General features: G+C 38.6%; 1 protein-coding gene across 6 annotated transcripts in view; it reads right to left on the bottom strand.

Moving 5' to 3' along the window:
- arhgef10 (Rho guanine nucleotide exchange factor (GEF) 10) overlaps positions 1 to 14,012 on the bottom strand; it is a 61,087-nt gene that overhangs the window by 45,929 nt on the left and 1,146 nt on the right. For all 6 annotated transcript variants that reach the window (XR_010892539.1, XM_067367956.1, XM_067367953.1 and 3 more), the window contains exon 2: positions 1,068 to 1,166. Coding sequence is in view for 5 of the 6 variants with exons in the window: in XM_067367956.1 (XP_067224057.1) it covers positions 1,068 to 1,104 (37 nt within the window). In the remaining variant the exon portion in view is untranslated. The remainder of the gene's footprint in view (positions 1 to 1,067; positions 1,167 to 14,012) is intronic.

Raw genomic sequence — 14,012 nt, forward strand, 5'->3', positions numbered from 1 at the left:
ATGTTGAGAATAAACTCATTAAATTATGAGAAAAAAGTCTTTAAATTATGAAAACAAATTCGTTAAATTATGAGAAAAATTTAGTTAAATTTCAAGAAAAAAGTCGAGATAAAATGTTGAGAATAAACTCATTAAATTATGAGAAAAAAGTCTTTAAATTACGAATTTGTTCTCGTAATTTAATGAGTTTATTCTCAACATTTTATTTAAACTTTTTTCTCGAAATTTAACAACTTTAATCTCGAGATGGTTTTATTTTTTTATTATTGCTTGGCCCTAATCCTCATCCGTACTTTCTATAAATTATTTGACAAAACTTAAAAAAAATAAAATAAAGTAAACAGTATGTGAAAAGTATTATAGAATCTGCCACTCTATTATTAGTAATAGAAATGCTATAATACGTTCTCATATACTGTCGACATTTAGCAAATACACATTTTTATCCTTTAAACAAGTCTTTTATCCTTTAAACAAGGCTAAAAGTGGTACCGCCAGACTCGGAGATCAGCTGAATGGATTCGAAAACGGTAAAACTCAACTGTTTAACTCTAGGGGAGTTGGAAAATGAGCCTATTTTCAAAAAAAGTGGAGTGTTCCTTTAAAGGTCTAATGACAGCAGCATTTTCACTATTGGGGGAACTATCCTTTTAATCATAGCACTACTTTAATGAGTCAAACTAATCTTTCATTCTCTCTGCATCAAGACAGAGTCTCTGTTTTCTGGCTGCTTTTTTCACCTCCCCTGCATTCGTTCTGGCAGTCCTCCGCTCTTCAACCCACACGCTTCTTAGTGGCCGAGCCATGGAATGTGTTTACACTGTTCATTCTCTTCTCCTCTCTATCCTTCAGGCTCCTATAAGCATGATATTCCTGTGCATTTGACACAGTGAGAGTGAATATGACCACATCAGTAAATCCCCTGTTGCTTTTAAATGCTGTGACGAAAATTAACATTTTCATTTTGTGCCAGAAACTTTAAACCAACATCTGCATTACACACTCTCTGCTTGTAAAAGTAAATACAGTCTGTGTGCTGAGAGCTGTGAGAGGACAGATCTGCTTACAGTCAGGTGGAGGAGGGGGGAAATCCTCCATATCCATGCTGAACAAACTCTTCTGAGACACACACTGATGATCAGGATCCTTCACCAACTCTAACAAACCTACAGGAGCAGAGGGGCAGCGGTTAGCCACAGAGACAGAGTTCACCCACACAAACACACACAAGAATGACCTCATAGCTTAAAGCAATAGCTCATTCAAAATGACAATTATGCTATTATTTAACCACCCTCATGTTATTTCAAACCCATATGATGTTATATTTTCCAGGAACACAAAAGTAAAAATTATAAAATAATCGTTACGCAGCTCTTGGCAGTTTATAGTGATGATCAGGGGCCATCAAGCTCCAAAAGGACCAAAAAAGCATCATAAAAGTGGTCCATATGATTTCTGCGAATATTTAAAATTGATATAAACATTATTTTAGTGTTGTCATGATACTGGAATTTCCAACTTCGATATGATACCATGAAAAATATCGATATTTGATACTATTGTTTTGATAGCACAGGAAAAACTGCCATATACAGTATACCGCCATACAGATAATTTGTTATTATATCATATATTTTTGATAATTTGGGTGATTTTGTTGTAAAAGCTTACACACAGAACAGGGAGGCTTTATTAAAATTGTTGAACTACATTTAGAAAAAAAGACAAGTAAACAGGCAGTAATAAAATAAGAACAAATACACAAATTGCAAATGATAAATACAATAGAATAAAGAGACAAATGAAATAAACATGGCTTTAAATTTTTCAGCTCTAAAGAAATTAAAGTAATCAAATGTAAAATAACATTGGATAGTTTTCATTGTAAAAAATGAATGCAGATTAATGCTTTCGATTAAAGTTACAAGAGTTAGTCAAGAGCAGTGAGTGATTTTCTCTTTGTCTTTTGTTCTTTGATTAGCATGACAGATTTACAGGTTTATTAGGCTGCTGTCACTTTAAGAGCTTATGTACGGATCCAATATACTGTTACACAACATCAATCTATATTCAACTATTTACATTCCAAAACTGACCGTGTTCACCTGAATACTCGCCAAGACTGGCCTTTTGACAATTTTTTATGTATTTGACCGTTTAAGTGCAATAAGCCACAAAAAGAAGTCAATTTGGTATTCGTGAGCTGTTTGAGAGGCAGATTTATGGGAGCGCCATTTATTATAGATCAGTGGTGTGCACACTTTTGATGCGAGCACGAAACCTGCTGGAATGACTCAGTTATGCGCAATACAAGCACTATTCAACCGGAGCGAATGCGACGAGTGAGTCATAGGATTTTACAAATTTTTATTTTTTTGAAAGAAATGAGTCCAAGACAAATATCACTGACCTCGAAACACAGCGGACTTCACACTGTACAATTTTGGCCATGAGACAAATGTTAAAAACCCTAAAAGATTCCTCTGATCCTAGGCCAAAATCGTAAGTCTTTGATTGCTAGTTTAACAAGACAAGCCATGATCAAAATTAACACTAGAGATTGTTTTTGTTTGCTAGCCACATTTTTAATCCTATGTTTAATGCAGCTCACATTTTCCAGACATGTCAAGGATTGATGATGTAAAACTCTGGATGAGTCTTTTAGCGTGCATCCATTTTTAATGCATCTTGACAGCCGTATAGTCTGCCATGAATGACAACTGAGATCCTACAGTGGTACATGGCCTACAATAGGGATCATGTTCGTACAGTCTGACAAGAAACAGTTGTAAAGGACTATTATAAATCGTAGTGTGCAACCGGCTATTGTTAAAGGGTTAGTTCACCCAAAAATGAAAATTACGTCATTAATGACTCACCCTCATGTCATTCCACACCCGTAAGACCTCCGTTCATCTTCGGAACACAGTTTAAGATCTTTCTGTCCCTCCATTGAAAATGTATGTGCAGTATATTGTCCATGTCCAGAAAGGTAATAAAAACATCATCAAAGTTGTCCATGTGACATCAGTGGGTTAGTTAGACGTTTTTGAAGCATCTTATATAGATTTTGGTCCAAAAATAATTAGAAAATGTGACTTTATTCAGCATTGTATTCTCTTCCGGAATCCTTTCCATTGAATTGATTCCATTGAATTGATTCCATTGAATTGATTCCACTGAACTGATTCCATTGAATCCTTTCATCTGTCGGCGTTGGTAATGCACTTTTACGTCGTTGTTTTTGGTGATTAGGACATCCCTCAGACTGTAAACGAAACTCTGGCGCACCAGATAACATGCCAGCAGCGTCTTACGTCAGCAGTGCGCTGCGGTTCAATGAACCAGAGTTGTGAACCCGGATGAACAACAGACCCGGAAGAGAATACAATGCTGAATAAAGTCGTAGTTTCTGTAATTTTTGGACCAAAATGTATTTTAGATGCTTCAAAAACTTCTAACTAACCCACTGATGTCACATGGACTACTTTGATGATGTTTTTATTACCTTTCTGGACATGGACAGTCTACTGTACAAACATTTTCAATGGAGGGACAGAAAGCTCTCGGACTAAATCTAAAATATCTTAAACTGTGTTCCGAAGATGAACGGAGGTCTTATGGGTTTGGAACGACATGAGGGTGTCATTAATGACATAATTTTAATTTCTGGGTGAAGTAACACTTTCACAGCTTTCAGATTATAAATACAAAATTAGCATACCTAAAATAATTTGAATACTTGAAATTTTATTTGAACTGTGCTGAAAACTCTCAATCTCATCTCAACTCATCTCAGTGGTCCAAAACCACTCAGAAACTGGCCACTGTTTGTTCATTTGTACTGATATTTCATTTGACTTCTGTTATCATTGCAGAAAACTACGCCACCAGAAAATACTTGGCTAAAAATTCCTCCCCACCCTGCCAACAAGCTTCACTATGTCAGTCAGATATGTAATCAAGTGTCATGTGACATTGGAGTGGCAGTTCATCACTGTTGGCCCACTTATTACATCCAAACTGGAAACGCATGCACATGTACAGACATGAGCAACTCTCGACTATCTGTGACTGGGAGGGATAGAAAAACCCTTTATCTTTTTCTAGATCTCTCCCTCTTTCACACACACACACACACACACACACACACACACACACACACACACACACACACACACACACACACACACACACACACACACGTTTGTTTTTGTGAATTGTGGGGACTTTCCATAGACTTCAATGCATTTTACACTGAACAAACTGTACATTCTATCCCCCTACCCTGCCCCTACCCCTAAACCTAACCCTCACAGGAAACTGTGCAAACTTTTACTTTTTCACAAAAACTCATTCTATATGATTTATAAACCCATTTACATTGTGGGGACCGCTGGCTGGTCCCCACGATGTAGGTGAACTCAGGTTTATATTACATCATGGGGACATTTGGTCCCCACAATGTAATATAAACAAAAGCACACACACACACACACACACACACACACACACACACACACACACATGTTTGTTTTTGTGAATTGTGGGGACTTTCCATAGACTTCAATGCATTTTACACTGAACAAACTGTACATTCTATCCCCCTACCCTGCCCCTACCCCTAAACCTAACCCTCACAGGAAACTGTGCAAACTTTTACTTTTTCACAAAAACTCATTCTATATGATTTATAAACCCATTTACATTGTGGGGACCGCTGGCTGGTCCCCACGATGTAGGTGAACTCAGGTTTATATTACATCATGGGGACATTTGGTCCCCACAATGTAATATAAACAAAAGCACACACACACACACACACACACACACACACACAACAGTGCTTTCCTCTCAGCTGTGTTTCCAGACGAGGGTCAGTGGAACAGTGAGTCATTCTGTGGAATAGAGAGGTTTCTCATGAGGCTCATGTGTGTGCGACCCTGAGGGTCAGCGAGAGACGAGGCGGACTGACTGACGCACGACTGTATTATCACACAATAAGATCCTGGCACAGACACGCAAGCTGTTTTCTCATAATCACAGTACTCAGTACATTCTACAATGACTCACGAGTCACTAAAAAAAAAACATGACGAGAAGAAAATCTGTTTTGCTGACAGTCATTGTAATCATATAAGTGACAGACAAAAAAAATGTTTAGCAGCATTGGTTCCAGGAGTATCCCCCCCCCCATAAAAAAATACAAATATGTACACAAACATGTATATGTATATATGAAATATATACTACTGCATTTAATTGATGCATTTAATTGAATTTTGATTTACTATTTGCAAGTGACAGTAAAGACTTTTTCGTAACTTTCTGTTCATTTAAGAATCCTGAAAAAAAAAACTTTCACAAAAAAAATATTAACAAGCACAAGGATTTCAACATTGATATTAAGAAATGTTTCTAGAGCAAATCTACTTCTGAAAGACCATGTGACACTGAAGACTGAAGTAATGATGCTGAAAATGTAGCTTTGCCATTTGTATTTCAGTATGCCGCCTTGAGCATAAAAAAACAACTTTAAGAGACTTCTCAAAAACACATTAAAAAAACTTTTGAACAGTAATGCACACACACACACACACACACACACACACACACACACACACACGTTTGTGCACCTATCATGAGGACATTCCATAGGAGTAATGGTTTTTATACTGTACAAACTGTACATTCTGTCCCCCTACACTAACCCTAAACCTACCCATCACAGAAAACTGTCTGCATTTTTACACTTAATAAAACATTGTTTAGAATGTTTTTTAAGCCATTTCAAAGACTCACAAAATGTCCTTATAAACCATGTTTACATTGTATTGTTTACATGTCATTATACAAATTTGTGTCCTCATAAATCATATACTGTAAATAAGCACATAAACACACACACACACTCTTGTGGCTTTAATACACCAGAATATACCATGTATTAAACTCAGATCTCATTGTAACTCAGGTTTATGAAAATAATTTTCTCCATGGAGAGGATGAATGACATTTTTTACTTCCAGAACTTGATTGCTGTGCACTATAACAGCAGATCCTCATGACACAGTCTGTCAAAAAAAAAAGAAAAAAAAAGAAAAGACAGGATGCTGACAGCTTGTTTAGTCTACACACTCTTTGAAGCTTATCTTTCTTTCTCTCACCCCACAGACTCCATGTGCCATAACAACAAAGAAAAGAGATATGAGAGATGTCTACCCAACTTTGGGTGGGAAAATCAGAAAAAAATAAAAAGTCAAGGTGCAAACTATTTCAAGTCAACCATCTATGAGTTTGACAAAAACTCAAAACAAATTTGTCCCCTGAAGTCAAATACTTAGATCTGACAAAAAAATGAATAAATTTTTTTTTTAAAGGTTACCATTTATAATTACCTTCTTATAAAAACTATAGAAATTGATAGTATATACCCCATTTTTATAAAAAAAAAAAGTGTGACTGTGAAACAATTCCTGATCAACTGTACTTTGAGAGAAGACAGCAAACAAACACACACATGCACAGACACATGTTGGATTTTTGTTTTATAGGGACTTTCCATAAACATAATTTTTATACTGTACAAACTGTATATTCTATCCCCTAACCCTAAACACAACCCTCACAGAAAAATTTCTGCCTTTTTTACATGAAACAAATAATAATAATAATATTTATAAGCTGCTTTCCTCATGTGGAGCAAAACATTTTCCCAAGGTCAAATATTTCAGGTATTACTCCCCACACTGTAGGGTTTACCAGACCACGCACACACACAAACCGACAGGAAACAGAGCTATGACAGAATGTGTGAAACTTGAAATAACAACACACCTGTGCAGAACAACACAAAAATCAGAGCCGTGGGTGCAGAAACACTAATTTATGGATCAACATTAACACAGCACATTTGCCTTCAGAGCATTATGACACCATGACAATATATCACTCGAATGACAGGTAGTTAACAAGAGGGAGCTTTAAATGACAAGTTTCAGAGGTCTGTGGCTTAGGAAAAGGCCGCAATGGAAGATAGATTCATTCCTACATGACAGTCTCAAGCTTTCTTTCTCTGTTCTGATGAAACAACAGACTGTAAATTTTGCAGAGCACATTACTACACAAACTCAATTGTGAAACAATTGAAACTTAAACTAGGCATCTAAGGGATATTTAAAAAATAAAGATAATATTAACGTCTTCATTTTTACAGCACACATGACCCTGAAAATCGAATGGATTATTTTTATGAAATGCATAAGAAGATAAATTGTGTTTACAGTTCTTGTGCAATGTGCATGAAACATCCAGAGAGTTAGGAACAGATGTGTTAGTACATGTGCACGTGTCAGCATTGACCATGATGAGATGATCAATGTTTAGTTTCAGCTTGACTTCTGGGTGTGCAATTGTGCAGGGCGAGGAAAAAACCCTGCTGTAAAAATGTGGCTGTAGGGCTTCTATCAGTCTGCAGCTTCCTGTATCACTCCAGACACGTCTGAGAGAATGAAGTCAGTTTGTCAGTGTAACATACACCGATATGCCTCATTGCGGACATTTACCTTAATTTTTAATTCAAATCTATGGAATGTGTGAGACCAGATCATCAGAATTCATTTGAACATGCTACACAAATTTAATTCATACAGAGTAAACAACATTTCTTAAAGGGTTAGTTCACCCAAAAATGAAAATGAATCACGGATTTCTGACATGGCTCTCTTTTCATACAGATTACATAAACAAAGAAGGTTTGTTTTCGATTTGACTTACATGATTTAAAACCTGACATCTTAACGTTTTTTTAGACATAAGTGTAATTTTTTTGTCATTAGTATTCACTAAGTTACAGTTCATTTTCTGAGAACTATCAGATTGGAGTTCGTTCAGAGGGAGAGGAGAAATCACGCATCATGTTAGTTTTCTTTATTTTACAAAAAGCACAAAATTCTGTTTTTACTCTGAGTGTACACAAATGAAAGAATATATTCCACAGATTAAAATGGTGTATAACTCTTAATTGTATGTGCAACATTGACGGAGTATTTTGAGTCTCTTTCACACTGATAAGAAAAAAACCACGGTGGTATCGCCGGCGATACCGTCAGACCTCAGAGTGTTAATGACATAATTTTCATTTTTGGGTGAACTAACCCTTTAATGTCTAAAGAGGACAGTAAATAAACAAAGGGCTATTATTCAACAGCAGTAAGCACACGTGATACGGAGCAAAATAAGTCATTGTTCACTGATAATCTTCTCTTACACCATGTCTAAACCAGACGTGAGGGGCACGAAGTGACGATAAAGATAATAGAAACCATTATAATCAGTTATGCTGTCTAAACTGGATGCGCCATGACGCGATGCCCATTCAATTTCTGATATGCTCCAAGCACTTGCGTCACTTCCGACAGGAAGGACAAATAAATTTACAATGGTCACGTCCAGGATGGTAAGCCTCCAGCTGTTGTGGAACTGGGAACTGCTGTAATGGGAATGAGAGAACTGAATTCGTGAACTAATGATTCAAAGCAGTTTTGTGAACTGAGATCAGACCCAAAAGAACAACTTTTACATAATGTTGTTTTGTTTTTTAGTCATTCCACAACATAAGTTGGGTGAATTATGATGGAATTTGAGTTTTTGGGGTGAACTTTAACATAAGCAAACCACTGACACTTAAAATGTTGATGTAGTGAAAGTAGCAACTGCTCTTTTCGTCTGTATTGTGATGCACAAATTAAACGGATTATCAAAATAAATAAATCTAGGGTGGGACTTGGTGTAATCCATCAATTGTTGATTGGACAGGCAGATCAGAAGCAGACCAGAGAGAAGTCTGTCATTTCATCGAAAGATCCAGTTTTGACATTTTGATTAAAAATTATTATGGCTTGTTGGCGCCATAGCCTTGTGGACCGTGCTCGGAACATATAGTACAGTAGCGCTTCGGCCGACCAGAGTTTGAGTTCCAGATCGAGATCTTTTCCCGATAGTATTCCACTCTCGTTTCCCATTGCTTCCTGTCTCCTCTAAACGGTTCTATTCAATAAAGGCAAAAGGCCAAATAAAATATATTACATATATACACCAAAAAGGCACAACATTATGACCACCTTCCGATTATTGTGTTGGTCCCCCTTTTGCTGCCAAAACAGCCCTGACCCGTCTAGGCATGGAAGATGGAGACTAGACCCCTGAAGGTGTGCTCTGGTATCTGGCACCAAGATGTTAGCAGCAGATCCTTTAAGTCCTGTAAGTTGCAAGGTTTGGCCTCCATGGATCGAACTTGTTTGTTCAGCACATCCCACAGATGCTCGATTGGATTGAGATCTCGGGAATTTGAAGGCCAAGTCAACACCTCAAACTCTTTGTTGTGCTCCTCAAACCATTCCTGAAAAATTTTTGCTTTGTGGCAGGACGCATTATTCTGCTGAAAGAGGCCACAGCCACCAAGGAATACCGTTTCCATGAAAGGGTGTACATGGTCTGCAACAATGCTTAGGTAGGTGGTACGTGTCAAAGTAACATCCACATGGATGGCAGGACTCAAGATTTCCCAGCAGAACATTGCCCAAAGCATCACACTGCCTCCGCCGGCTTGCCTTCTTCCCATAGTGCATCCTGGTGCCATGTGTTCCCCAGGTAAATGACACACACGCACTCGGCCATCCATGTGATATAAAAGGAAATGTGATTCATCAGACCAGGCCACCTTCTTGCATTACTCCGTGGCCAGTTCTGATGCTCACGTGCCCACTGTTGGCGCTTTCGGCGGTGGACAGGGGTCAGCATGGGCACCCTGACTGGTCTGCGGCTATGCAGCTCCATACTTAACAAACTGTGAAGCACTGTGTATTCTGACACCTTTCTATCAGAACCAGCATTAACTTCTTGAGCAATTTGAGCTACAGTAACTCGTCTGTTGGATCGGACCACACGGACCAGCCTTCACTCCTCACGTGCATCAATGAGCCTTGGCTGCCCAAGACCCTGTCGCTGGTTTACCACTGTTCCTACCTTGGACCACTTTTGATAGATCCTGATCACTGCAGACCAGGAACACCCCACAAGAGCTGCAGTTTTGGAGATGCTCTGACCCAGTCGTCTAGCATCACAATTTGGCCCTTGTCAAACTCACTCAAATCCTTAAGCTTATAAAATGCATGGATGAATTGTTCACAATAAAGGCTGATTTATACTTCTGCGTTGAGTGTACGCCGTAGCTACGGCGTAGGCGTTGCGTAGGGCTGGGCGATATATCGCATGCGATTGTCACGCGCATTTCGCTAGTAAAGCCGGTTCCCTGATTACCGCTAAATCGGCATCACCTGCTTTCAAATGGAGAGGCATTTGACAGAGCCGTAGTTCACTGACGAGCTACGCAATATCGTGTTCATTATCGAAGGCGATTCATCGGTGATATGAACGCGATATTGCGTAGCTCATCAGTGAACTACGGCTCTGTCAAATGCCTCTCCATTTGAAAGCAGGTGATGCCGATTTAGCGGTAATCAGGGAACCGGCATTACTGGCGAAATGTGCGTGACAATCGCATGCGATATATCGCCCAGCCCTAGCTGTGCGTAGCACGCGTAGCATACGACGTAGCCTGACGTGCAACTCTTCAAAAATGTAACAACGCGTCAATTTAACGTGGACCGCAAGCGCTCTGATTGGTCTGCTAGAACCCCTCCCTCGGGTAAAATAACTGGCACAGAGCACTCGGCGAAGAGCGAGCACTTTCAACTTCACTATGAATGAAAAACACTCTGTTTTAGAGTACACATACAGTCAAACTGCAACAAAAGTCATTACCTATTTGCCGCTTCTCTGACGTTTCTGTTTGTAAGTTTCTCTGACTTACATGACGAGCTTCTTCGTCTTCGGCTTTTGTTTTGATACTCAACATGACCGCGGACACTGCCTCTATTTTCAATGCATTTAGAAAATAGGCTGAATTTCCATTTCATGTCAACTTTAAGGAATGACTGCTAACAGTACATGTAAAAAATCTCACATAACACATTATCACAATAAATGCCTTAAAGTCTTACCACTGAGTCTGCAAAGATGTCTAGGCTGCCGTGCAGGGTCAAAAGTTTAATTCACAGTTAGAATTTCCTAACAGAAGTACACTTAACAAACCACTAAATAATGACCTGGAATAGCAAACCACCCATCTATTTTCTTCTATAAACCAGCTTGAAATGTATTAAATATGGACCTGTAAAGCAAACTCTGTGACCTCAAGCAAACACACCCAATGAGAACACACACGCAGGAAGGTCAAAGACTGCTGGGTTAGACATAAAAGACAGAGGATGAGGAGGCGAGACATTAAGTTTGATGATGTACGCCATGATATCCTGTTATCAGTGTCACCATGGTAACAAAAGAACTGCAGATCAGACATGAAGGCTAAATACTTGCTGTGTCTCATTTCATTTAATTTCGAAGGCTGCATCCTCAAGAGGACAAATCCTGTGAAGGATGCAGCATATGGAGTGTCCTTAGTCAAAATTAAATGAGACATCCTTCATAAGACGCACGGGCAGGAAAGGAAACAGGAAGTATATCGTTGCTATGCCAACGCGCTCACGGCAGCCGTTGCGCTCTCAGCAAATGAATGAAAATAATTAAGAAATTTGTATGTAATTTGAAAAGAAAATGTATTTACTTGTTTTATTTTGGTTACTGCTTGAGGAGCTGGCTTATGTACAACAGATATCTGTTACAGAGACAAAGGAGGAGGATATTAGGAAGATCAAAGTTTAAAACAAAAACAAGCTTGAAACTACTTACATTTAAACACATCTTCGCTTGTACTTTTGTCGACGGCGCCATTTATTTATTAATTTTTTTCAAATAAATGACGGTTGTTAACAGCGACACAAAGAATTGTGGGCTATCTGCAGCAGCGAAGGATACACCTCATGCATCCTCCGAATTCCTGTGAAAGAAGGATGCATTCCAAGGGCGCGTTCGGAGAGCCCTACTTACTTTTCTGAAAGATACAGCCTCAATGACGTATGCAACCTTCGAATGCGACCTCCGGAGGACGCAGCCTTTGGAATGAGACACAGCTAATGTTTAGATTCTAAGTTCACATACATCTTAAAGAGACAGCTCACCCAAAAAAGAATAATATTCTGTCATTATTTACTCAAACTGTATGATTTCTACATAACAAAAAAAAAAAATGTATATATATATATATATATATATATATTTTTTTTTTTTTTTTTTGGTCGATCAATAGAATGAAAGTCAGTGGAGTTCAGTGTTGTTTTGGACCCGACTGACTTTCATTGTATGGGGGAAAAAAACATTCTTCAGTGGTAAATTATGTTTTTTTTTTGTACTTCATAAAACTGAGTTTAAGCCACTGGAGTCACATGGAGTACTTTGTCTTTCCTACTTTTCTGGACCTTGAAGTGGTAGTTGCGTTGGATCTCTGTGGAGGGACAGGATCCTCTCAGACTTCATGAAAAAGATCTTAATTTGTGTTCTGATGATGAATGAAGGTCTTACAGGTTTGGAACAACATGAGGGTGAGTAATAAATGACAGAATTTTCATTTTTGGGGGAACTAACCCTTTAATATATTCCAAAAGTCATACAGGTTTGGAACAACATGAGAGTAAGTAAATGATGACAGAATTTTCATTTTTTAGAACTAGTCCTTTCAGAGAGTTTCAGAAAAGGCAAATTCGTAATGCTTAACCGAATGAACTCTGAGAAGCTACATCACTCCTGAATGTAACAGCATGTTGCACCTCTGTGGATTCTCAGCAGATTTCAGTAATCCTTCACAGAACACACAAGCTCATACATGGACACAGAGCTCTAACAATTAACAAACATGGATCCCATGTGTATTGCATGATCACAACGTTAGATCATCCAACAAAACACCATCTGCCCTGACTCTGGTAGAACAAGACAACCCAATGAATATGAAGCAAACAAAGAGTTTTTTCTCTCACTTTTGTCTCTTTCTCCCACTGTGTCAAAATCCCCCCCCCCCGTCATAAATTCCTTTTTCCCTGCAGATTCCTGAAGGAAATCCGTGCCACTCCGCACTGAATCACAGAGATGTGATGTCATTCGTTCCTAAAGAGCTCACTTGTACATCAACCTCTGCACATGTGTGGCACTACTAGAGAACAACTCAAAGAACTGTTGATTGGCTGCAAAGAAATGTTAGTTTTTGATGTGGATTGAACCAGTGTGCTTCAGGCAATGTTCAGCAAGCTTGAAAAGCTTGTAATCCACAGCCTTTATTTACGGAGCAGATCACTGTGGGCGGAGAAGCCCCCTGCTCCAGTGGTGTGGCTATTTGCTAAGCAAATTGCCTGCAATCTGAGCAAATCCTGTCCTCTTCTGTGCTCTGATGCAAAGTGAGTCGGACAAGCATGGAGCCAAACAATGCAGTCGCACATGAGAGAGCTCTTCCCCCGTATCACACACACTCATCTAGGAAAAGGCCAGAGGGCCTCAGATTCCTGAAAGCAATGCAGCTCCCAGAGAAGGAAATGATGCAGTAAAACTGAGGGGAGGTGGAAAAGTTTCACTAATTAAAAGAGCATTCCTTAAATGTTTCCAAACATTTGATCCATGTTTAACTAGGGGGTATGAAGTTCTGAACTGAATGACACACTTTGTGTATGAGAGCTCAGATCTTTAGAAAGACCCTTTGCTTGGGAACTGTTCGACAACCTTCTCTTCAACAGTCACGCACAAGAGTGTAACCTTCAGCTTTAGTACAGAATGCCTACATTGTGAAGGACGAAAACAAAACATATCAAGAACGAGGAGTCAACCTGAATTTATGTTTTCATACTGAAGGACATTATAAGCATCTGTGGTATTAAAAATTAATTCCCTTTTTTGTAACACAGTAAATTGAGAAATTTTGAGAAATTACTTTTCTAATTGTTATTATTGAATATATATATATATATATATTTAAAGGTACACTCAGTAAGTTTTTGTATACA

The sequence above is a fragment of the Chanodichthys erythropterus genome, chromosome 18 (assembly GCF_024489055.1).
Source record: "Chanodichthys erythropterus isolate Z2021 chromosome 18, ASM2448905v1, whole genome shotgun sequence".
NCBI classification, from domain to species: Eukaryota; Metazoa; Chordata; class Actinopteri; order Cypriniformes; family Xenocyprididae; genus Chanodichthys; species Chanodichthys erythropterus.